Here is a 25742-nt window from a genome sequence, read left to right as displayed (position 1 = left end):
TCAGCACGCACAGCACAGAGCCTGCTTGGGATTCTCTCCCTCCCTCTTTCTCTATCTGCCCCTTCCCTACTCTTGCACTTGGCATGTGTGCACTCTCTGTCTTTTTCTCTCTCTGAAATAAATAGGTAAACTTAAAAAAAAAAAAAAAGGATGTTCTCTACGGTCCCTTCTGGCGAAAACGGGCTGTAATTCAGGACGTGTCAGGTGAGCCCACCGAGCAGCAGTGACAAATCCAGGAAGTGTGGAGTATGACCCCTGTCCTGCAGGAAACTGTGTCTTCACTAGGATTCAAAATACATTCAGCTGAAAATACATAACCAACAAAACAGAAGAGTGTGGATCAGTTCCAAACAAGAGGACATCCGCCGAATGCAATGGGAGCTCAGAGGAGGAAAAAAAAAACTTCCTTGAAGCTGGGATGGTTAGAAAGCGCTTCCAATGCGTGTATCCCACACTCCGAATATGGAGAAGGCACTCCAGCTGGAGAAATTACAAGAGGGAGCAAGGACACCAAAATAAGAAAGCCCAATGTGGAGAAATTTCCCAGGCAGGGTTGTGAATCTAGAACTTCACTGGCATAGCAGCAGATAAAAACCTTCCTATCAGTGAGCCATGACCTCAGAGTACCAGTCGTAGCTAGAAGGTGACTTGAAGGACAGCAGGGGCTTTCTCCTTTCTCCCTCTGTTCCTCCTGTGGTCCAGCAACTCTAAGAGCCTTCCCTTTGTGTCCCAGCAAGTGGGTCATTTGGCACACGTTGTGTTCAATGCTTGTTTAATGGGTCCAGGATCTAGTGATGAGGAAAAGACTGTTAAAACGTATAATATAGATTTCTACTTCTAGTTCTATTTTAATTTATACCCACTGTTTTAATTTATGTATTAGAACAGCATAAGCTAGGAGAGCTCTCCATGATTTTTTCTTTTAAGTAGATGTTCTAGTTCCCCAGACGTGTGATTTTACTGTTCCGATAGTCCTTTCTTCACTCTGAAGTTTCAACACACACCTCGAGAGACCTACCTCTGAATGTACCACATCAGCACTGGGCTGCTTTTGCACTTCCTCACACACCTTTTCTTTGTTTAATTGCATGTACTTATGCAAACTTCATTATACTCTCATGATTGTTATGGGACTTGTTTTTCCATTCTCAATTAACTGTGTCCTTTAGTTGGGAAAGACATTGAGGGGATCCAGACTTGAGCAGCAGGCATACTACATTCAAAGTGTTAAGTAACGCAGAATGAAGGTTGTTGAGCTAACACTGGGAGCCTAAGTCAGACTGGCAGAAAAGGTTAGGTGAATGAGGTGAGATTATATTTCTTGGGTTTGCTGATGGCTGTCCTTTGGAAGGTCATTTTTGTGTGGTTTCCTTTGTTATTGAAGCAGGCCAAATGACTCAGGGATTCATTCTTAATTATAAAATGTAAGGGGGGGGCACCTGGGTGGCTCAGTTGGCAAAGCGTCCAACTCTTGATTTTGGCTCAGGTCATGATCTCATGGTTCATGGGATTCTCTTTCCCTCTCTTTCTGCCCCTCCCCTGCTCTCTCTCTCTGTCTCTCTCTCTCTCTCTCTGTCTCTCTGTCTCTCAAAATAAATCACTAAACTTTAAAAAAAGAAAATGGAGAGATTTATGTTTTTCCCTACGGCTAAGAGTAATTCACAGGAAAGTAGAGAATGTAGACAATCCAATTCACTTTGGACAGCCAGCTACATAACTCTGTACTGGGGGGCTGGATAGTTTGTCAATGGAGGTTTTTGTTTGTGTTTTTCATAATGATCATGAAGTCAGAGAGAAGAAAGGAGACATTTCCAAAGCACATCTTTAAAACAACAATTCTCCCGTAACTGAAGAGTCCTCTGATGGGGTTCACTGGGGAGACTCCACCTTCTCCTGAGACCCAATCATTTTGCTTTCTATACCCTTCATCTAATTAGCAACAGAAGAAGCTGTTGTCTGGATCATGGAACCCAAAACATTATTAAAACTCTCATTTCAGAGGAGGGAAGAAGTTTAATATGCAGAATCTTAAAAACTAGAAAGCAGGTTCAGCGGATGGTCATCTTAGATAGACCATATCACAATGGTGTAAGGGGAAATTATCTGCATCTGATTTTGATGGAGTGAAGGTATCATGGAAACACTTCCTGGATGCTAATGAGTGCTAAGCAAATACTTGCAGAGGACAGTCTATACACATTCAAATAGGCAAATGTCCAAGCATGCGCCGATAGGAGGCAATCTTCCCGTCGCATGAATGTAACAATTAGAAATATGAAGAGCTTGGTATTTGGAGGCTTAGTCGATGAAAAATAAATGACTCCAAAGAAGTCACAGCCAATGACCACCGATGAAACTTACCACTGAATTTACATGTGGAAGTGAATTGCTTAACTCTGGAAAAACCAAAGCATTTGTTTCTAAAAATATTCAGCCCAAACTAGGTGTGCCTAGTGGTTTGGGGATAAGGATTGTCCAGATCGAAAGTATGCAAACTTCCATCAAGCATCCCATCACCTGGAGGGGTGGTTAAAATACAGGCTGCAGGGCCTTGCAAAAGGTCAGTAACTTCCAGGAGGCACTTAATAATCTGCATTTCTAGCGAGCTCTTGGGACCAACCTTTGAGAACCAATGGATCAAACACTAGAATTCTTTGATTTTGTTTTTCCTCCATGACGCTACCTGATCTGTTTGCCTGTGACAAGGCAATACGCTGTAAAACAAAACAAACAGCCTATGTTCGGGAAAAACAATACTGTAGGATTTGAGAAAACTTAATAAACAGGAACTGGAATGGTGAATGATCTGATCCTTTGAGAAACTTCCTATGGAAAGTGTATCAGCACCCCCAGGAAGAACGGAAGAACATGGATGCACAGAAAGGTGTTGGTACTGCTACGTAAGTGAGAAAAACCCTAACTGTGAGGAGTCCTGCCCCAAATGCCTTGTCTAATTTACCATCTACAGCAAGCACACCTGTGCATAATCCTAGTCTTCCACAAAATATGGAACAGGATTATTTACTGACAAACACTAATGTTTTGGGTATCTAACATGCCATAAATTGAATTAGAGGAAGGCTGTAGGAAAAGAGATTAAAAGACAAGAACCAGGGACACCTGAGTGGCTCAGTCAACTGGGTGTCCGACTCTTGATTTCGGATCAGGTCGTGATCTCATGGTTCGTGGGATCAAGCTCTGTGTTGGGTTTGGTGCTGACAGCGTGGAGCCTGATTGGAATTCTCTCTCTCCCTCTCTCTCTCTGCCTCTCTCCTACTCACACATACATGCCCTCTCTCTCTAAGTAAATAAACTTAAAAAAAAAAAATACAACCAGAGAGAGAGAAAGGCAGAAAATGTGAAATATTGGTGCAGGTGCTAAACACCCTGAACTTCATGTACTGCTGGTCAAAGTGTGAATGGACACAACTCTGGAAAATGCAGTATCTACCAAAGTTGAGCACAGGTGGGTCCTATGACCCAGGACGGTCTTTCTCAGAGATTTCCTCAACAGAAGTGCATACATGTTTATCAAAGGACATGCATTTCAGTATCTATGGCAGCCATATTCACAATAGACCCAAATGCCCACCAACCCAAATGCCGTCAGAGTTTTTCAGCCTCGGCACTACTGGTATTTTGGGTTGAATGTACCTTGTTGTGGGGCTGTCCCTTGCCTTGTAGGATATTTAGCGGTATCTCTAGCCTCTACCCACTAAGTGCCAGTAGCTTCCTTGCACCCCCCACCCCATTGCAAGGTATGACAACCAAAAATATTTCCACGTATCTCCAAATGGTCCCTGGGGGGCAAAATCATCCCTCCTTACCTCGTGCACCTCCTATTCTCTACACAGCAATGGGAATGAAAAAATATAACTACCTGAAAAAATATATATATATAACTGCCTGCCACCCACAAAGTGAATGAATCTCACAAACACAACATTGAGCAAAAAAGAAAGGCAGACAGAAAAAGAGTACATGTTGTATATTTCCATGTCTGGAAAGTGCTGGAGACCCATTCCAGCCAGTCCAGGGGTCCCTGAAGGATGGACGGTGTCGGCGAGAGTAAGAGTGAGAAAGCCCCGAGATTCTTTCTCATCACCAGGCAGGCATCTCTGTCCTGTCGGTTTTGGTGTCTTTATTTATAGGTCAAATGATAACATGACATCAGAAAAAGGAATTTTTACAATGGATAACTCTTTGTGGTAAGGTGCTTTGGAAAGTGTACAGAAGCAGGTTTTACAGAAGTATTCTTGCAGAACTACTCCAATCATAGTGAGGCTGAGTAAATCTTACAACTACAGAAATAAGAGGGTATTCTTAGTGAAAAACAGGATAAATACATATTTGTTCTAAGTTAATACCGCTAGGATTAGGACATAGGTGAAGTTGTATATAGATAGGCCAGGAGTCATTTTGTCTGCCTCACAAGAGGATGAATGTTTTTGAGCTGGTTAATAAGTTGTTTGTGGAAACTTTTTTGACTTGATGCTGAATATGTAAACCCCATGGAGGCCCTAAATGTGTCAGCCTTTGTTTTTGGGTTATGTTTTAGCTACTCTTTATCTATACTCATCCCAGCTGCCAGTGTAAGGGAGGGTGTTTGTGGAAAGTAGGCCTCAGGGAAGGGACTGCCGTACATCACCAGTTAGAAAAGGTATAAGTATTACTTAAGTTCTGCCCTTATCTGTTCCTTAACTCTAAATTAGGCTCTTTGTCTCAGGGCCAGGCTTTGTAACTCTTGTGTTCTTAACCCCCTTTATTATCTAAGTCTTAGATCTACAAGGCCCCTAGGAGGAGCCTTTGGACAATCATCCACAGTGCTTTCATCTAAAATTTCATTTGAAGCAACAGGAATATGCTTTTCCTTATGAGGAATCTGTGTGGGGAATATTGGTCTGGTTTGGAACATTGTGAGGCCTGGTCAATAACCGCAGACTTATTTCCAACATGAGCCAGTAGTGGCAGAAGGAGACACCAGTTTCGCTTCTCATGGCCGGAGCTGTGCAAACGCTGCCATTTCCTCGCTGTGACTGTCACCCAGCGAGGCCGGTGCGGCTCCCAACGTCTCCCCCTTTTTTATTATATATTTTTAGAATATATAATAAAGAGACAAAGGACAATTAACATGGCTCCAAGGATCAGACCGATATTTATAAGAAAAGGAAGCTATAATTACTGACAAAATTATGCAGTCCATCTAGTAAGGACATTGCTACCTGGAAGGAGAAACAAAGATAATAGATCAGATCAAGGGAAGTATCATGGAGAACAGGACCTGCCAGAGACAGATGTCTGTTCCCATAATCACAAAGGGAGAGGTTCCTGCAATAATTTCTTTCACGGGGTGCAATCATCATACCAGGGCCAGAATAAGGTGACAGTTACTTCCGATATCAATCAACAAGGTACCTTGGGGGTCAGTACTCAAGCAGAAATAATTGAGTGGGGGTGGATATCGGTCGCCATCTGATGGCAAGAGACCGTGCAAATTTGCCTTAACCTCACAAGGAGCATTCTCAATTTATGAGGTCAGAAACAGCTCCCAACAATAAAGGACAAAAACAGGTGAAAGTCATCTATGGGGTTAGACGTCAGGGTAGTGACTGGGATGCTCGTCATGTTCTGTGTTTCGGTGGCTGTTACTTGCGTGTGTTCAACTGGGAAGCTGCGTTGAGCTGAACACTATTGATCTGTGCACTTTCCTGTGTTATAAAATTCTTCACCAAGAATGAATGAATGAATGAATGAATGAAATGAATCATGGTCCTCCCCCCAGAAAAACTCTGCCAAGGGAATCTTCCAGGTGAGTGGGGATCAGGAGTCCTGGTATAATGAACATTCACGAGTTATTATCACCTGTAACCAAATACTCCGCAGTACCACGTACTGGAGCTCACTTACTTGTTCCTTAAGCAACCTGACTGCTAAGGGTGTTTCCCCTCTGGTTCCTGACACCAGCCACGCTCAGCTATGACCCAACCAATCGCCTCTTCTTCTTACCAGTGAACAATGTCCAGAAGAAACGGAGCCAAGGGAAAACAGAACAGGAGGTCAATAATTCACATCCCCTTTGTGCTCATCAGCACACAACTGAATGTCAGCCTTTAAGGTACTTTTAATGTGAAGCAGATGAGGATGGAGGGGGGACCCACATAGACAAGCAGAATGTATATTTTACTGGGGCACCAAGAAGTATGAATGACATACTTGAGCAGGTAGCTGGCATTTGGGGCTATCACCCCTACCTGCTTGACGAGGACTTGAGACTCAGGGACCTTCAAGCCCAGGGTCACTCAGTAGGGAGGGGTGACCCTGGACTGGATTATTAGGCAGGTCCAGGAATGGCATCAGCACTCAGATGGGCTTCCTGGAGAGATCATGAGAATGAAGGGGAGGTGGGTTCATTTCCAATAAGACACATGCATTCCCTTCTCCAACAATTGTTTTTACTCTTGCATTCAATCGGTCAGGAGTATTGAAAATGCACCTAAGCCAGAAACAATATGACAATTCTTTTCCTTTCCTTTCAACACCTTTTTCCTATAGCTCAGGAAAACCATCTGGACAAATCTTTCCCTTATGGTTTATATCACGATTGACTTCTAAACTCCATCTTTCCAGTCCCCTCTTCAGGTGACCACATTTCTACATGTTCTGACTGGTCACAAGCAGAAGGCATGATCCAGGGAATTTCTGGCCCAGATGAAATGGGTTCCCGAGGCCTGGCTCTTCAATGAATTACCAGGTACCTGGTAATAATCTGGAGCCCTAGAGGCCCTGTGAACCATCCCTTTCTCTTCTCTTTCTGCAGAGAATAATTTCCCGAGCCCAGGCACTTCTTCCTCCTCCATTCTGACTTGGGAACACCAGGTGCTCAGATCTTGTCTCATGTTTCCTGGATCCCCAGCCCTTCACAGTCCTCAGATACCTGCTGTCCCCGTGACTTTTGCTAAGTTTTTTTTTTTTTTTAAGCGTTCCTTTCTCAGGAAGACTAGGTCTGAGGTCATCCACATGACTGATATATTGACAAGGGTTTGGTACACTATTGAAAGAATTCCATCAGAATCAGTTACCAGTTTTACCAAAACATACCCCTACCCTGCAACTTGAATAATGGAGTTGAATAGCTTCCATTTGGCCCTTTTATTATTATATAATATATATAAATAAAAATAATATTTATATATTATATATAATATAATACATTATATATATTATTTTTATTTATTTATTTTAAGAGAGAATGTGTGCAGGGGAGGGACAGAGAGTGGGGGAGAGAGAGAATCCCAAGCAGACTCAACGCTGTCAGTGCCTAGCCTGACATGGAGCTCGATCTCACGCACCATGAGATCATGACCTGAGCCGAAATCAAGAGTCAGACGCTTAACCCACTGAGCCACCCAGGTGTCCATATATATATTTGGTGGTGGGTGAGGGAGACAGAACACAAGCAGGGAGGAGCAAAAGAGAAAGAAACAGAGGATCTGAAGCAGGCTCTGCACTGACAAGCTGACAGCAGGGAACCCAATGTGGGGCTTAAACTCACGAACCTCAAGGTCATGACCTGAGCCAAAGTTGGACAGTCAACTGCCTGAGCCACCCAGGCGCCCCTATTTATATATGTTAAAAGATTTTATTTGTAAGTAATCTCTACACCCAATGTAGGGCTCGAACTACCAACCCTGAGATCAGGAGTCACATGCTCTACCGACTGAGCCAGCCAAGCACCTTCCATTTGGCCCTTGTAGATCCCTCCATCTGTTCTCCACCTTTCAGGAGGGCTGACACAGAGGGAGTGTATCAGGCAGCTCTGGCTCCTGTTGGGTTTGCCCGTGAGACCCGGCCCAAGGTGCTGGCTCCCCGGCTCCTTTCTCACCAACCATAGCAGAACTGACTCCTTTGAACTGAAGTTCTTCTCAAAGGGCCCCTGGCCACAGCACTTTTTCCAACCACCCGTTTCAGGTTTAGAAATGGTAAAAGTTCCACTATTATTCGCCCTGGGTATTGTAATACCCCTTAGAGTTTCCCTCCGCTCTGCTCACACCTTCAGAAATAGTCCCGGCGGTGAGTCTCTCTTGATTAGCCTAATTTATAAGTACGCTGTCGGTTTCCTGCTGGGACTCCAACCCACACAACACTAATAAAAGTTAACACTGAGATAATAGTCGGCAGGCGCCAAATCTTCTGTCACTTTCACGTAGAGCATCATTCAAGGCTCACAGCAACCCTGTGAAGTAAGACCATTATTACCCCCATTTTACAGATGAGCAAGTAAGACTCAGAGAGGCCCAACAGATTACCCAAGGTCATGACATCAGGTAGAGCTGGAGCCAAACTTTGTATTTTACGTATTGACATATTGAACTGCCTCCCAATACGAGTCCGTTTATGAAAGTGTCAAAATTCATTCAGAGCTCCTTGGTCTCTCCCAGGAGCCAAAGCTGTGGCCGGTGGGAGGTGGATGCTGGGAGCAGGTTGTGGGGTGGGGGGTTGAGCTGAGCACTCTGAGGAGGACAGACTTCACAGGGCAGAAGCAAGGAAATCAGTGAAGACACTGAGGTGAACTGGAGCTGGGTTCCTCACTGCTAGGGGAGAAGTGTAGGGAATAAACCGAGTTGCTGGACTAGAACTAGAGATCTCAGTGTGAACTTTGGTTGTAATATCTATTTGAAAACCTGAAATGTAGATGGGTATGTGTGTGTGAATGTGTGAGTGATTTGGAGTACTTGTTTGAGAATGCACACATGTGAGAGTGTGTCATATGTGTATACAGACGTTATGTGTACACATACATGTGTATTTTTTCCTAGCTCGGAGCCCTGAAAGAACATAGAAGTCATAATGCACTTGAATGTCCAGACCTTGGCTTCTAAATTTATTCTCTGTGAAAGGGAACCAGGCTTCCTTGAAGAAAATGACTGATCTCAAGGCAGGTTAAGTAGAAGTAAGGAAGTTCTCAAAGAATAATGGCGACATGTTGAAGGGACACAAAAGCCAGCTTGAAGGAGCCCCCAGTGGCTAAGCCCAGGTTAATTTCAGCAGAAAAATAACTAAAAATTGTAATGGATTGAAACCCAGTGAGTAAAATGGGAATCCATGTCCACAGGGATATGAACAAACAGACACATGGGAAGAAGAGAAGGTTCTACCTTATAGATGGATGTCAACTAATAAACATACAAGGAGGGAATTGGAAAAATAATCATAATTTGGCAACCACACAGCAATAACTGAGCCAGGCAAGAGCCATCAGTGGGTGGTGGAACTGGGAAGTGAACGTCTGATGAAGAACAGATCTCTAAGTAGTCTCGAACTGTCTCCACACAAATACTTATCAGTTACTTAGTAGTAAGTACAAAATCTTATTGACTTTAGAGTGGAGAGTTGGCAGGCAATACCTTACCCAATGACACAAGTTAACATCACTACTACTAGAACAAATTAACTTTCCCTGCTTCCACAGCATTCTTTCTTTGGTATCTCTACCAAAGGCAGAACTTGAATTAATCATAAGGAAACAGCAGGACTACACTCTTCAAAAATGATAAGATGTGGGAGGACACAGAGAGACAGAGAAATTGTTTCAAATTTGAGGAGATTCAAGCGGTAGGACAGCTAAGGGCAGTTGGAGAGCGTTGATCGTGAAGGACATTGTTAGTATAACCAGTAAGACTGGAATGGGATCTGTGGTTGAAAAAGTGGTGATGTGTCACTGGCTTATTGCGCTACAGTCATGTAGGAGAGTATCTTTGTGGTTAGGTTTTTAAAATTTTAATTCTAGTAGAGTTCACCTAGAGTGTTGTATTCGTTTCAGGTGTACAATAGAGTGATTCAACGATTCACTGGTTTTACTTAGTGCTCATCATGACAAGTGCACTCCTTAATTCCCATCACCCATTTCACCCATTCTCCCATCTACCTCCCCTCTGGTGACCATCAGTTTATTCTCTTTGGTTAAGAGTCTGGCTTTTGGTTTCTCTCTCTCTCTCTCTCTCTCCCCCCCCCCTCCGCCCCGTCATGCTTCCATTAAACACTGCTTCAGCTGTGGGAGCTTTTGCAGGGCAACATGGTGGATTCGACTGGTCCTGAATTAGGGGTCAAACAAACCCAGATTGTCATTTTACCTTCTGAGGCCTCAGTTTCCACATCGGCAAGTTGGAGGAAGTAATATCTATCTCCCTCAGAGGGTTTTTGTGACATTTAAATGACCCACTCTGGTGCCTGGGTGGCTCAGTCGGTTAAGCGTCTGACTTTAGCTCGGGTCATGATCTCGCAGTTTGCAAGTTCTAGCCCCACGTCAGGTTCTGTGCTGGTACCTCAGGGCCTGGAGCCTGCTTCGGATTCTGTTTTTCTCTCTCTCTCTCAAAAATAAATAAACGTTAAAATTTGAAAAAAATAAATGACTCACTCAATGAAGCATCAATATCAAGTGTTTCTGCTTTCTCCTTGAGAAAGCATTTGTTCTACAGAATTTTTTCTTTGATAAAATGTGCGTTACTGACATCAACCAGACTGCCAATGTTGGGGCTGTCTAGAATGTGGGAATATCCCCATTTTATAGAGTTAACAGAGGATTATGATGCCACCTGAAGATCGATGTGCCACTCTTGGGTTCAGCTCTTCCCTACATTTTATGAGCAAATGGAAACTTTGCCCCTCTGAGATTCTGAAATCTAGGATCTACTGTGGGATGGCATATTAAGGGAATACTTTCCCCCCAGTTTTTACCCCATGATATATATTGAAAGCAATCATTTGTCTGGCACCAGTAAAAAAAAAAAATATATATTGCTCTCTCAGCCAGAGGTATCCGGCCCGGGGTCTTGTGTGCTATACATGCTGGTGTGACATCCACATGCAGCCTGTCTGTGACCATTGCCAACACAGTGTCACACAAAGGCACAGCTGTGAGCACAAATATAACAAGGAAAGAGGTTGCTGTTACAGGAGACAGTTGGGGAAGAAGCTAAAAGCACTCTACACACCTTGGAAAAAGGCTGAGCTGTTTCCAGCTGCACTCTGCATTCGGCCATGCTGGGCCCTATGACCTTCAGAATGAGTCAAGGTCTCTACTCTCAGGACCCACGTTTTGGCAACAGTGACTTATCATTGTGAGTAATTTTGTCCCCAATCCTGCTTTGTCATTGATTTCCTTTCCCCTCCTATCTCAACCTTCCTTTTTATGGCTTCAGAGTGAGAAAATGGGAGCCTTAACCTAGCTTTTGCCTGATTCATGAGACATGACATTGGAGTCTCCCAGAACAGGACCGACCCCTGTAAAGTCCCCAGAGGAGCAAAAAACATCTGCACGCGGCTTAGCATTTGAATGGAAAATTCTACAAGGGTGGCTCTACCTTCCATAAAATGGTTACGACTTTTCACCAAGGCTAGAAGAAGGTTAGTCAGCATTGCACAGATTGTAGGAATTTGAAGCTCACTTCATTCCTAATAAGGAGAAGACCACTTACAGAGCCACATTTATGAATCCTCCGAGGTAAAAAATGAATGTGAAACCCTGTCAGACACTGCCCTAAACTTGTCAAGTTCAGTAACACAAGAATTAGTATTTGAAGCAGCAAACTCAAGTGGATTTAAACACCACCCTTCCTTGGTTTTTTGGTGGTCGAATGCAGCCGGCAGAGACCAGTACACGCCCCCTCCCCCCAAATGGAGACCACAACCATGGGGTGACTCCTGAGAAATGGAAGGAACGAAAACTCAAAGCTGTAGAAACACTAACTAGGATTCCCACACACACCCTTCCTCTCCCTTATAAAGAAGAGCAAAGATAAGGACATGGATGAAATAACCAACAGGGTTTTATTAGAAAGGAAGGAATTGCAGTCATTCGATTCTTAGAAAGAAGAGGAATTATGGTCTGCATAACTCCAGAGAAAAAGGGTCATCTCACCGCAACCGCATATTAGAACAGCGTCTCAATTACAAGAGTTGCTTTACTTATTCTTTAAAGATTTTTTTTTATGTGTATTTAAACAGTCTCTATACCCAACATGGGGCTCGAACTCATGACCAGGGGATCAAGCTGACTCCACCAACTGAGCTAGCAAGATGCCTCGCCTTATTTATTTTTTAAAGAAGTCTTAGCCGGTTGCTTAGTCAGAGGATTCAGAAGGCAGAAACTCTAACATTTTGGCCAAGCCGTGTGTCCTTAACTCAGTGTTGGACAATTTCGTCTCTTAATCCAGTCCATCTTCAAAACAGATTTAACCATCTTGACTCTGGCGCTTCCAGGCTGGGTAGTGCAATCCTTGGGCAAATACCACAAATTCTCCACACCTTCATGTCCTTGTCTATAAAAAAGGATTGCCGTAAGGGGAGCCTGGGTGGCTTAGTCGGTTAAGCGTCCGACTTTCGCTTAGGTCATGATCTCACAGTTCGTGGGTTCGAGCCCTGCGTCGGGCTCTGTGCTGACTGCCAGCTCAGAGCCTGGAGCCTGTTTCAGAGTCTGTGACTCCCTCTCTCTCTGATCCTCCCCTGGTCATGCTGTCTCTCTCTCCTAGAAATAAATAAAACATTAAAAAAAAAAAAAAAGGATTGCCGTAATACCGAGATTCAAAGAAATAATGTTCAAAAGGTAGTTCATCCGCTCCGAAGTAGATACACCAAAGGCCAACAAGTACACGTACAGGGTTTCAACGTTGTTGTTCATCTGAGTAGTGCAAATATAAATCCCAGCACATTTTCACACCTACTCGAATGGTGTGAATAAAAAGGATAGGTAGTAAGAAGTGTCAGTGAGGATGTGCAGTAATTGGAACACTTGCAGACGGCTGGTGGGAACGTGAAGATGTTATACCTGGTTTGCAAACCAGCTGGCAGTTCCTCAAAGTTCCAAACAGAGAGTTACCATACGGATTGGCAGTTTCACTCTTGGAATCTACCCAGGAGGAAAGAAAACACGCGTCTATGCAAAGACTCCCTCAGGAGGTGTTCACAGTAGCATCATTCCTAGTGGCCAAAAGGTGGACGCAACCCAGATGTCCACCAACGGACGAATACACAGAATGTGTTACAACCCTATTATGGAATAGTAGGTCACCCATATAAAAGAGGAAAGCACTGAATCAAAATAGCACACAAAGTAGAAAGAGCCAGACATGAAAAAACATATATAATTTGATTTGTATTGAATATCCAGACAGACAGAAAAGTCGAGTTTGGGTGTGAAAATAAAAAGTGGCTGTGAATGCACCTGAAGGGATAAAAATAGTCTAAACTAGACAGGGTCATGGTTGCACAAGTCTGTAAATATACTGAAACTCATTGAGTTGAAGACTTGAAGTGGGGGGAATTTGGTGTGTGAACTAGACACCTGAATTGCATACCTCAATTTTGCGATATGTGAATAATGCCTCAACAAAGCTGTGAATGTAGGGGGAAAGGAAAGGTCATCTGTCCAGTGCCTGACCTTATAAGGACTCATTCCTTCTAGAAAGGCTTTACAGCACCCACACCCGGGGTGACCAAGCAGCTGGCAATGCTGTCAGCCTCTTGGATGCTGTGGGGACACGGACGGTAGGAACCTTCTGGATTTGCCTGAAAGCAACAGCCTATTTATTTCGTAGAGACAACGTAAGGTGAGTCGGATTCAGTCCAGCACCAAGCTCCGTGTGGGTTGAGGCTGGCCAAAAGGGAAAGCTCTCAGGCACCCCCAGGACTGCATTCCATCAGGCCAGGCAAAAAATGACAAAACTGAAAGAGAAGATAAGGGCTATCTATTTGGTAAAAACAGAGTAGCCGGGGCAGAGAGGACAAAGGTGGATTCAGCCTGGGGCTGGGGCTGGTAAAGGTTCACAGTAGACAGTAAACTCAGCTCCATCCTTCAAATAAAATCAGAATTTCTCCAGGAAAAGAAGGGCCCAGGGGAGGACCTAGCATAAAGGTCAAAGGATCTGTTTACAGCCTCGTGATTATACAGAGACTTCAACTTGTAGTCAAATAAACTACTTTACCTATATTCTCTGGATATTTTATTTATTTTTTAAAGTTTATTTTTAAGAGAGAGAGAGAGCATGGAAGAGGCAGAGAGGGATCCTAAATGGGCTCTGCATTGATAGCATAGAGCTTAACGTGGGGCTTGAACTCACAGACTTCGAGATTGTGACCTGAGCCAAAGGTGGAAGCTTAACCGACAGAGCCACCCAGGTGTCCCTATTTTCTGGATATTTTAAAGCCTCTGAAGGCCAAAATGACCCCGGCAAATTCCCTTAATTGTTGATTTTGCTTTCCCAGACTTGAACTGAAAGGTCCAACTTCAATCTCCAAAATATGTAAGTAAATTATGCTGACCTTAGCAATCCGATGGCTAAGAACCCCCACAGGCCAACCACACTCCAAGAGTGTTTTCCAATGGATTGAGAATTGGTGTATCCTTTGGAAAAGGAGGTAGGAAGCTGGGGGACAGGACCCTTGCCTTGTGGACTGCTTTCAAAGCTGAACCAGAATTTAAAAGAAAATAAACTTTCTGCAAAGCTCAAGAATTGTCCTCATCTGTAGAAAATCTTGTATTAGACAAGCACAATAGGGCTCCTCTGTCCGACCATCTGCTCCTCATTCAACCTTATACGGGAACCCCACAGAATGATAGGGCTAGGCATATGTCTCAGTCCTGGAGCCAATCATTCAGTTCACATTCTCATATCTGGAGCGCGTGTGGTTGGTGGGAGACAGAGATCCACACATATAGTTAAAATGCACGTAAGAGACACTAGAATCCATCTAGGTGTAGAGTCGGTGGGGAGGGTGGCTGCCTCTGTGGGAGAGGCAAGGAGAAGGGACGTCTTCTCTGAAGAAGTGACATTTCAGCTGGATCTGAAGAAGTTCTGAGAATGAGCACAGAAAGTAAAGAACATTCCAGAACAAGGGGACAGCACCAGTAAGGGTGGAGAGACCATTTATCTTTGGACCCATCTATAGTGACAGAATCCTGGCAGAGTGGGAGGCTTTCAACCAGTCATAGAACGCTCCTTCCTTTTTATAAAAATTTTTTTTAATTTTTTTAATTTATTTCTGAGAGAGAGAGAAGGGGACAGCGTGAGCAGGGGAGGGTCAGAGAGAGAGAGAGAGAGGGAGACACAGAATCTGAAGCAGGCTCCAGGCTCTGAGCTGTCAGCACAGAGCCCGACATGGGCCTCCAACCCACGAACCGTGAGATCATGTCCTGAGCCGAAGTCGGATGCTTAACTGACCAGGCCACCGAGGTGCCCCAGAACGTTCCTTCCTAATAAGAGGAAAGAGAAACCAACTTCTTAAGCCTGTACACATTTGACATGGCTAAGAAAAGCTACAGAGGGGGATGGGGGGGTGGTAACCTCATGGGCCACATACCCCATTTCTAGCAAAGTATCCCTGCACCTTCCAAACCAAATGTTCATGGGGTTTGTTTGTTTGTTTGTTTGTTGTCACACACAGAAGTTTTAGGATAGTAACACTAAAACTTCAAAACTCAGTATCTAAGAAATTATTCTGTTTCCCCTCTTTTTGAACATTCAGTTCCTACAATGTGCCAGATCCTTCCAAGAGCTGACAAGGAGCCAAGAGGTCTGCTTTAAATCCCACCAGCAAATAGAAGCCACCCTCTGACTCCCCGGGGTAAACAGACCTTTAGATCATTCATTCAACACACTCCACAGACCACTTAAGTCTGAATGGCATTCTAATTGACCGCTGACTCCAGTTCAGTTAGGCCTGGTCCTTAATTTTTCTTTCTCTTCAATCTACTTTTATCTTCCTCAGTATAAAATTAAGATGGGTCACCAAAGAAAGAGATGTAATTTCTGAATATTAAGTATTAATATTTTCATTGAATTAATTAAATCCATATATTAATATCTTAGTTTAATGAATTTAGGGTCATGTCTCTGGTTATTCCCCAGAAATCCCAGAAGATGGCATAATTAACAAGGCAAACTTGTTCATGTACATCATCATTATCATGCCAACTATTTTTGATAGGAATATTTGTGGATATGTAAAATGCACATTAGTCTACTAAACTACATCTTAGGGCAATTTTGGATTGGCAGAAATTATAATCGTTTTATTTATTTATTTATTTTTATTTTTATTTATTTCTAGGAGAGAGAGAGAGACAGCGTGAGCAGGGGAGGGTCAGAGAGAGAGGGAGATACAGACTCTGAAACAGCCTCCAGGCTCTGAGCTGGCAGTCAGCACAGAGCCCCACGCGGGGCTCGAACCCACGAACCGCGAGATCATGACCTAAGCGAAAGTCGGCCGCTTAACCGACTAAACCACCCAGGCACCCCTATAATCGTTTTAAAAACTCAAAAGAAAGTCAAAATCTCTACTAGTCCCTGGTTCTGCTGGGTGATCATAAACAAGTAAACTTGCTATTCCATAACTTAAACTCTAGAAGACACTGAATTTCTAGGTGCCCTGTTCCTATTAGGGTGTAACTAGCAAGATGACACAGGTCTGAATTATCCTCTTGAGAGAAAAGAACCCGGAAAAAATAGTCTAACTTCATGAGGAAGGATAAAGAGGAAATTAAGGATAGAATATGAGCCACAGACTACCCCAAGAACAAACCCATTGATCAGGGAAGGAGGGCAGACGAAAATAGCACAGAAAAGATCATTCACAGGTTATGAACCACTTCCTCCTGCCCTGCCCCCATTTCTTCTGGAGAAATAAAACTAATACTACCATTTCCTTGATAATCTAGCTACATAAAGGTGAAGTCCGTCATGTCATTTATCACTTTCTCAAAATATCACATTTTCTTGAGAAGAACTCACAGGGGCCCCATTCACCGATTCCCTTTCCTGTAAGTTGACAAAAATTGGTATTTTCTAGCAGACACATAAAGAGATTGTTCATGCTAATAGTAGGACTTACCTCCCCAAACTTTCCTTCTCTGCAAGTCTGCCCATATGCCCAGTGGGTCTTGGAAGCTACATGAGCATAATGCATTTGAGGAACATAAATTCCTTCTGGGCCTAGTAAGATCCCAGCCCAATCACTGGGGCCACAAGCATGAGTTCCCAGGGCCATCGTGACTCAGATCTGCTCTTCCCTGACTCCCGTATTTACTTCTCTCAAGAGCTTGGCATCTCAGCATTACATTTCTGCAAAGACGGGAACTAAAGAGATCATCCAACATCAGATAGTGGTAGAGTCAACTGGATGGACTCTACAGCAACAGGCCTCCCCTACCTAGGGCACAGGGGTACATGTATGACGCAGAAAACCATTGGGGGTGGTCCACAGACTGGCTCCGGGGAGGGGGGGGGATGAGAAGCAAGGAGTCTGTCTTCCAGGTCCAAGATCTCCAGTTTCCTTCCTTTCTCTGTTTCATCCTTCCAGGCATCCACCTTGGCATTCCTTTCTGCCCCCCAGCCCCCACCTTATGGCCAACAAAACTTGCTGTCAGGTTTCTTTTTTCATTCATTCATATTTTAATATGAATTCCCATGAATTCATATTCATATTATGATATTCATATTGCAAATGCTCCTCTGTAGCAAGTGAGGCAGAAATCGTTGGTCAGTGTTTAAATGTTTAAGTCCAAGGAACATTCGACCAACGAAACACCCACTAAGAGTCCCTAACCCAGGCAAAACCATGCAACCCAGGTGAGCACAAGATGAATAACTCAGAATGAAAATGGCGGTGTCTACAGATGGATCTATAAATGGGGGCCTCCAAATGGATCTTTTCCTTAATTGGAAATCGTGCCCAGCTATGAGAGAAGATTAAGAAAATGTCAGAATCTGCCATCTCGTTGCAGATTGGATTAAAGAAAAGAGGAGGAGGAGGAGAGGGTTCAGAGGAGAGGAGGGGGGAAAGAAGGAGGCAGAGAGAGGAAGCAGGAAGACTGGGAAGCCCTAATTTCATAACAGCTAGTGAAGTTGATTAGGCAACTTCTTTATTTCTTTAAATTTCTATTTATTGGGGGTGGCGGGGGTGGGAGCAATCACTTTAAGACCATATGCGAACCCCCTTTCTGTGACCCTTTTGTCTTCATGGGCACCTTCTCCTCTGTAGAACTCGGCACAAGTTCTTATCTTCTGAGGCGTTCCAGAGGACCTGCCACTTCTTCTTTTTTTTTAAAGTTTTTATTTTTGAGAAAGAGACAGAGCACGAGCAGGGGAAGGGTGGAGAGAAAGGGAGACACAGAATCTGAAGAGCACCTGCCATTTCTTAAGGAACTTACTATACGTACAGGGGGCCATGTTTCCTTTTGTGCTTTAAGCCACATGACCCTGCCACCCTGAACACACGCTGACTGCAACAACTTGAGACCCAAATATAGGTCATTCATCTACAGAGAAGGCAGCAGCACCCTATGAAGTGATGGGAAATGAGCACAGAGATACTCACCATGCCGTCCCTATGTGACCCAAAGTAAGACTCTGGGTATATCTGAAGGGGCTGCAGTGAGACATTGGTATCAACAGAACAGCACAGAATCTGTTAGCAGAGTGGGAAGATGCAGAAAGTATAAGCCATGGGGCAGGGGAAGCACCATAGACGAATGGATGCTCTGAAGCAGGGGTAAGAATTTCAGATGAGGAAAAAGAAGCAAAGGAAACAGGGATGAAGATGCTGAGACACAAGCATGGCTGACTTCTCAATGCTGCTTGGATGGCATTACTCTCATCCGATCATTTCACCCAGAGCAAGGAGGGCACCTGGTACATGCATACCCAGTACGTAGCTACCAGCCACATGTGCAGATGATATTTGGGGTATACGGGGTTAAATCAAATATATTACTTAAATTAATGTCACCTGTTTGTTTTGCTTGCTTTCTAATGTGGCTACTAGAACATCTAAAATTACATTTACGGAGGCACCTGGCTGGTTCAGTCGGTTAGGCATCCGGCTTTGGCTCAGGTCATGATCTTACAGTCAATGGGTTCGAGCCCCCACGTTGGGGTCTGTGCTGACAGCTCAGAGCCTGGAGCCTGCTTCTGATTCTATGGCTCCTTCTCTCTCTGCTCCTCCCCCACTCATTCTCTCTCTCTCTCTCTGTCAAAAATAAATAAAAAATAAACAATAAAAATAAAATAAAATTACACTTATGGCTCACAGTATATTTCTATGGGGTAGCATTGCTCTAGCTCCCCATGAGGCCATTTTGTCTGTGAGATTTTTTTTCCTGAACTATTACTTTTTTGAGAATCCTGATAAGCCCCCCATCACTACAGTCAACTACAACAATCTTGAAATGTCCTAAACAACCAATCAGCCGATTCATATGTCAACTAGAAGTGACCTCAAACCAGAACTGACTCAGATTTGCACACAGCAGGAGCAGTAGTTAAACAAGACAGCCACTTAAGGTTTCAGTTCCTTTTCTTCCTCATGACCAAGCCCTATACTCAGGCATGAGCTGGCTGTACCAGGGAGGGGGCACTGGCTTTCTTTTCTGGAAGACAGAAAATACTTCAAGGGCTCACTCTTCTAAGTTTTTGAAAAGCATGGAGCAGTACATTTGTTTTCCATTGCTTCACTGATCTGTAACTGCTAACCGGAGGTGAAAAATCCATTTCCAGGGGTGCCTGGGTGGCTCAGTCAGTTAGGCAGCCAACTTTAGCTCAGGTCATGATCTCGCAGTTCCTGAGTTCGAGCCCCGCATCGGGCTCTGTGCTGATGAGTCAGAGCCTGGAGCCTGCTTCGAATTCTGTGACTCCCTCTCTCTCTGTCCCTCCCCTGCTCACACTCTCTCTCAAGAATAAATAAATGTTAAAAAAAAATCCATTTACAATAGATAAATCAGGTTGAGAAGGCAGGGTGTCTAATTAGAATCATCCTTTAGAACCACAGACCCTCAGGGGCGCCTGGGTGGCTTAGTCGGTTAAGCAGCCGACTTTCGCTTAGGTCATGATCTCGCGGTTCATGGGTTCGAGCCCCGCGTCAGGCTCTGTGCTGACTGCCAGCTCAGAGCCTGGAGCCTGTTTCAGTCTGTGACTCCCTCTCTCTCTGACCCTCCCCTGCTCAGCTGTCTCTCTCTCTCTCTCCTAGAAATAAATAAAAGATTAAAAAAAAAAAAAAAGAACCACAGACCCCTCAGAGTGGAAAAGACAAGGCCACCTTGTCCAACACTTGATAAATGAGCCGCCTGTAAAGCATTTCTCCTTCTCTGTTTCTACATGTCTCTTGGGCTTGTGCACCACTGAGGAAACTACCCATTCTGATCCCAGATTGATGGGTTTTTATATCTCCCACCACTAACCCTGGATTCTTCTTCCAAGTGCACGAATCTTTTCTTTATGTGAAGATAGCGACTCTTCTTCAAATCTTTTTCAGATCGAATATCCTTTTTGTTTGTCTTGGTCCTTTGTAGAGAAAAAAAATGGGGTTTGGCCCTTTATCCTTCTTGGCCACTATCTTTGGAAGCTGCTTTGTCAATGCCTCCCTTAAAGCATGGTGATTATACCTGAATGGTCTACATCGCACAAATCACTTTCTTGAGTCCTGCTTTCTTTATCACTATAACATCATCCCTTCCAGCTTTCAGGAAGCCACATTTAAAAAGGCATTCTATGAGATATCACCTCACACCTGTTAGAATGTCTATTATCAAAGGACAGGAAATATGAAGTCTCGGTGAGGGTGTGGAGAAAAGGGAACCTTCTTGTACTGTTGGCAGGAATGTAAGGTGGTGCAGCCACCATGGAAAAACAATATGGAGGTTCCTCCAAAAATTAAAAATAGAACTATCCTATGATCCAACAACCCACTTCTGGATATTTTCTGAAATTCTGGATATAATCTGAAAAAATTAAAACACTAGATGAAAACGATAGGGTCCCCCATGTTCACTGCCCCATTATTTACAATAGCCAAGACATGGAAACAACCCAAGTGTCCATAAGTGGAACATGGATAAATAAGATGTGTTATACACATATAAATGTTAGTCAGCCATAAAAAAATTTTAAAAAGAATGAAATCTTGCCATGCATGACAACATGGATGGATCTCGAAGACATTATGCTAAATGAAGTAGGTCAGACAAAGAAAGACAAATACTTTATAATCTCGCTTATATGTGGAATCCAGGAAAAATACCACCACCACCACCACCACCACCACCAGCAAAACAGTCATAGACACAGAGACCAAACTGATGGTTTTCAGAGGTGGGAGGTGGGGGGTGGGGTAGGCAAAAGGGGTAAGGGTAGTCAAAAGTTACAAACTTCCAGTTTTAAAATAAATAAGGCCTGGGGATGTACAGCATGGCGACTGTAGTTAATAATAGTGTATTGTACTGTGAGGGTCAAGGACAGCCCACTTTGGGCCATTTTGGCATTTTGATTATTTTGAATATAAGTCACTTAAGAAAGAGCCAGTGCAAAAACAACATCCTGACCCTCCCGTCTCCCCTTTGTCTCCAGAAAGCAGGAAATAAATCTCCCGTGTGAAAGCTACTCTCCCTGTATCAACAGAGGTAGGAAATTCAGAGAGAGAAGAATATATAAACAAACCTTGGTACTTTTATTAATTTACTACCTCAGCCCAAATCCTGTTTAGAATTTCTTACTAATTGAAGCTCCCCAAAATAAGTTTATCTTGTCTTGTCAATTTCTCACAGACTTATGTCTTTTTGTCTAAAATGTATAAAAGCTGGAAGTCTTCATTTCTCGGGGTCTTGCTTTCGTTATTGTGTCTCCGCACGCACGTAATTAAATTTTGGGGTTTTTCCCCCTCCCGTTAAGTCCCCTTATGTCACATGAATTCTTAGACCAGCCAGAAGAACTTTGAAGAGAAGAGGTAAATTTTTCCTCTCCAACAATATATTTGAAAATTACTCTTCAGAAAGCTGTTCTTAAAAGTTCTCATCACACACACAGACAGGTTCTCAAGAAAAATAAAATTTATAGTGGTGATCATTCTGCAAGATCTACAATTAGCAAGTCATGCTCTATACCTGAAACTAATATGTTCCATATCAATTATATTTCAATTAAAAACAAATCTTAAAAATAACTAAAGAGGCTGTTTTCAAGTGGTTGGGAGAAAAAAAAAGCATTCTACATCTATGAAGTTATGTATAACAACATCTAAAACAAGCATCTGGAATGGTTCGCAGCCCTGGCTGTCTCTGAGAATTACCTGGACACTGAATGAATGAACACCTAAATCAAGGTCCCCCCAAGAAGTCAGGCCCTTTGGGAAACGGTACTTGGCCTTAATGTCGTCTTAAAAGCTCCAGATGAATGTAGTAGGCATCCAGGGTTGAACCAATAAGGTCTAGAAACCATGAATCTGATCATCATATTGATTCCAGTTACATTTCCCTTGAACGATAAATCTGAATTCCTATTTTGAATTGAACTTGCCAGACTGCATCAGTTCACTGTAAACGGCTTGAGATAATTCAAATCATTTAGAACGTAGACCACAGGGAAGGTGCAGTTAATTTAGTAACCACTGAGATCTAATTGAAATCAGCTTTAAAGAATACCAGGCTGGGGCGCCTGGGTGGCTCAGTCGATTAAGCAGCTGACTTCAGCTCGGGTCATGATCTCATGGTTTGTGAGTTCGAGCCCCGCATCGGGCTCTGTGCTGACAGCTCAGGGCCTTGAACCTGCTTCAGATTCTGTGTCTCCTTCTCTCTCTGCCCCTCCCCTCCTCATGCTTTGTCTCTCAAAAATAAACAAACGTTGGGGCGCCTGGGTGGCTTAGTCGGTTAAGCGTCCGACTCTCGCTTAGGTCATGATCTCGCGGTTCGTGGGTTCGAGCCCCGCGTCAGGCTCTGTGCTGACTGCCAGCTCAGAGCCTGGAGCCTATTTCAGAGTCTGTGTCTCCCTGTCTCTCTGACCCTCCCCTGCTCATGCTGTCTCTCTCTCTCTCTCTCCTAGAAATAAATAAAAATAAAATAAAATAAACAAACGTTAAAAAAGAAAAGAAAGAAAAAGAATACCAGGCTTACGAGACTTAATTTATGTAATTGTCAGGATGGTTTACTAGCTGGGTAGCTTGAGCACATCATGCAATCACATTGCTTTAAGGTGCTCTAAATTTCTGATTTGATTCCAGGAAAGAATTTGCAAATAAAATATTTTAAAGCCGTACCCTGCTCCCATTTTGAAGGACGAGAATGTAGCTCCTGGAGCTTCAACCGAAGCAAAAGAATTATTAAAATGTTCGAACTGCCACTCAAGTTTACTTTATGAGATATACTCCTGATTGTAAAGAACATCACACTTAAAGGAGAATTGGGTTTAATCCTTTCATATGCACAGCCTGTTTCCCCTCAATTCTTTGCCATGTCTCAAAACTGTAGCGCATATTTGAATTGGGTCTGTGGACCCAGGAGGGCAGCGTGGCCCATCGGCCAAATCAAGTCAGATGGTTGAGCTCTACCTCTGCCCTGACAATCACTGTGCCTCAGTTCTCTCATCTGTGGAGTGGAGATGAGTTTATCATGAGCAGAACTGCTATCACTATTGTTAAATTGACATTTAAAATGGTAACAATCTTCGACATATTAACATTTTATTTTTACTACTTTTTAAAGCAGTTTATTCACTATGGATCATGCAATGTTTACTCATAAGAACAAAGGCTAAGAAACACACGTACCTGGAATCCTATTGAGCGTCACCCAGAAATGTTCATCGGGGCTATAGGTATCCTTGGACCAGGAAAGCAAGTCAAGTGCATGCTGGTCTTGGAGGAGGAAGTTGGCGAATTCCCTTGTGAGGGCCACGTACGCAGTGCCAAAGTAAATGGTCATGTTGTGAGGAGGTGGTGGCTTTAATTTTTCTGTTTTAATCACATAGGAATTTCTTTGGTTTAATAGTTCTTGGTGGACATATTTAGTCCGTCCAATAGCATGATCTGGAGGCAGCACCCCTGGGGTAATGTTTTTCCCTTTAAATCCTTTCAGATACTGAACTATCTCCTTGTTGGTTTTCAGGGGGAAATCTTGCCCGCACGTGTTGATGGCGTACCTCCATGGGACCTTGGAGGCCACGAGGTCTTTGATGCAGTTCAGGTCGGCCTGGAGCCGGGAAATCCCGCCGTAGACTACAGGCTCCATCTTCGAAGCCAGAAAAGCATTTGGGAAGCAGCTTAGTAATTGCTTCACCGCATTTTTAAATGGATCTGTCGCCTTTTCATCCATGTGAATGCAGTAGACATTCTGGGGCATGTAAATTGCCCTAAAGAGTCTCTCAAAAGTGACAAAGTCTTTGTGGATGGTCATTGTGTAAGCCAAAGGGAACCTGGCTTCCTCCTCAGAGAGAGTTTCTGTTATATAGTGACTTTGAGCCACGTAGTCGTGACAGGTAGATTCGCTGAAGGTAGTTTTCAGGGCATTCTCTGTTGGGTAAAAAACCTTCCCCTTAAAAACCTGATGACAGACTTCTGCTAACAGGGAAGCATTCGACAGAGATGCCCTCAGAAAACGCCTCTCCTCCCACAACTCGTTATTGTAAACAAATACAAAAATCAGGGCCATGATAAGAGACACACTAAAGAGACAGTGTTTCCAGGGCATCATCATTCAAAGCCAGAAAGTGAGTAAATGTCTCTTGAGATCCGATTAGAGCACAGATATATTTAACTTACATGGCTTCCAGAATCCATAAATCAAGCTCTCTGTAGTCGCAATTCTGATCGACTGCTCTGTGCCCTTCCAGTCGACGGTTTTGTCCTTTTTCTTTCTTCTTTTCTGCTCATTCACGGCTGTGTTTCATTTCAACCTTCTCTGTGACACATTTCTGAAGTAGCTCCTGGGGGGGTTGGGGGGGGTGGGATCTGCTTCGCTCTGTCTCCAGGGAACCTGTAAGCTGTTACCACATAAAAACAAGCCGTCTCAGGAAGACTCGGATTCTGATGTGTCCACCTATCCCCACACTGAAATCACTGAAGGGTGAGGTCACCATTCTGCAAGTCATCCCCGTACGATTTCTGCCCTCGCTTCTTCTCCCAGCCAAAGGTTGGCCAACTGTCAGCTCCCCAACTTCCTGTTAATCATTGCGTTCAACTGGCTGACTTTGTTTGCTTAAACAGCACTGCCAAGTTAAGAGCTTCGGTTCTAAGCATGTGAGCACTGCCCGGAGAGATATTCTGTCAATAAATATTTAGTGCTTAAAAATTAATTGCTTAACCCTGTCTTTTTCCACACACACACTCCCCTCCCTATATTGGCCGGGGGTGCTGTTTTAGCAAGGCATATGACTGGGTGCTGAGCCAAATTCTTTCCAGGGTTTAATTTTCTCTGCTGCTAGGTGAGGTCCTTTAAAAGGCACATTAGCAAACTTACGTCACCACCTAACTCACTACACAAAGTGACTGGGGCACCTGGCAAATAAAGGTTAATTAAAAAAAAAATACCCCCAAACCGAGCGGTTGTGGTTACCCAAAAATTTTGTTAAGGCTAGAACTGAAGTTAGTGAAATGTCAAGTCGATTTCACGCCAGCCCAAGTTGGTTACCCTCTCGAGGTAGGAGAGAAAAGTTATCTCAGCCTGGATTGTTCCAGAACTCAAGGAGAGAGGCTTTACAAGTGGACAAGCGCTTCCAGAGGAGTGTCCCTGTGTAAAAACTGAATTTTACCACCTTCACAGGTCAGTCATGAGATAACATATATAAACAGCTCATGGCCATGCCCAGCAGCAAATAGGGGTGTAGAGAGAAGAGTGAACAAAAGTCACTCCCTGATGTGAGTCAAAAAATGACACAATCACCACCTCTCCTTTGCGACCTTTTGACAGTTTCCTTATTCTTTTCTCTGTG

At 43.6% G+C, this 25742-nt stretch overlaps 1 protein-coding gene across 1 annotated transcript; it reads right to left on the bottom strand.

Moving 5' to 3' along the window:
* Positions 1-532: 532 nt before the first annotated feature.
* LOC120231665 (N-acetyllactosaminide beta-1,6-N-acetylglucosaminyl-transferase-like) lies at positions 533-24902 on the bottom strand. Its single transcript, XM_039231853.1, has 2 exons — positions 23584-24902; positions 533-788 (listed from the first exon to the last, which is right to left on the bottom strand). The coding sequence occupies exons 1-2, from the start codon at positions 24506-24508 to the stop codon at positions 742-744; spliced, it is 972 nt and encodes a 323-aa protein (XP_039087784.1). The 5' UTR covers positions 24509-24902; the 3' UTR covers positions 533-741.
* Between the last annotated feature and the right edge of the window lie 840 nt (positions 24903-25742).

This window comes from Hyaena hyaena, unplaced genomic scaffold (genome assembly GCF_003009895.1).
Source record: "Hyaena hyaena isolate Hyena2069 unplaced genomic scaffold, ASM300989v1 scaffold_60, whole genome shotgun sequence".
NCBI classification, from domain to species: Eukaryota; Metazoa; Chordata; class Mammalia; order Carnivora; family Hyaenidae; genus Hyaena; species Hyaena hyaena.
This window is presented reverse-complemented; position numbering and strand designations above follow the sequence as displayed.

What these genes read in the sequence shown, in the direction of transcription:
- LOC120231665 (XM_039231853.1), bottom strand. Translation starts at nt 24,508, where the DNA reads ATGATGATGCCCTGGAAACACTGTCTCTTTAGTGTGTCTCTTATCATG. An exon ending in GACGCTCAATAGGATTCCAG is followed by an intron (nt 789 to 23,583) that starts GTACGTGTGTTT and finishes CCTCATCACTAG; the next exon opens with ATCCTGGACCCATTAAACAA.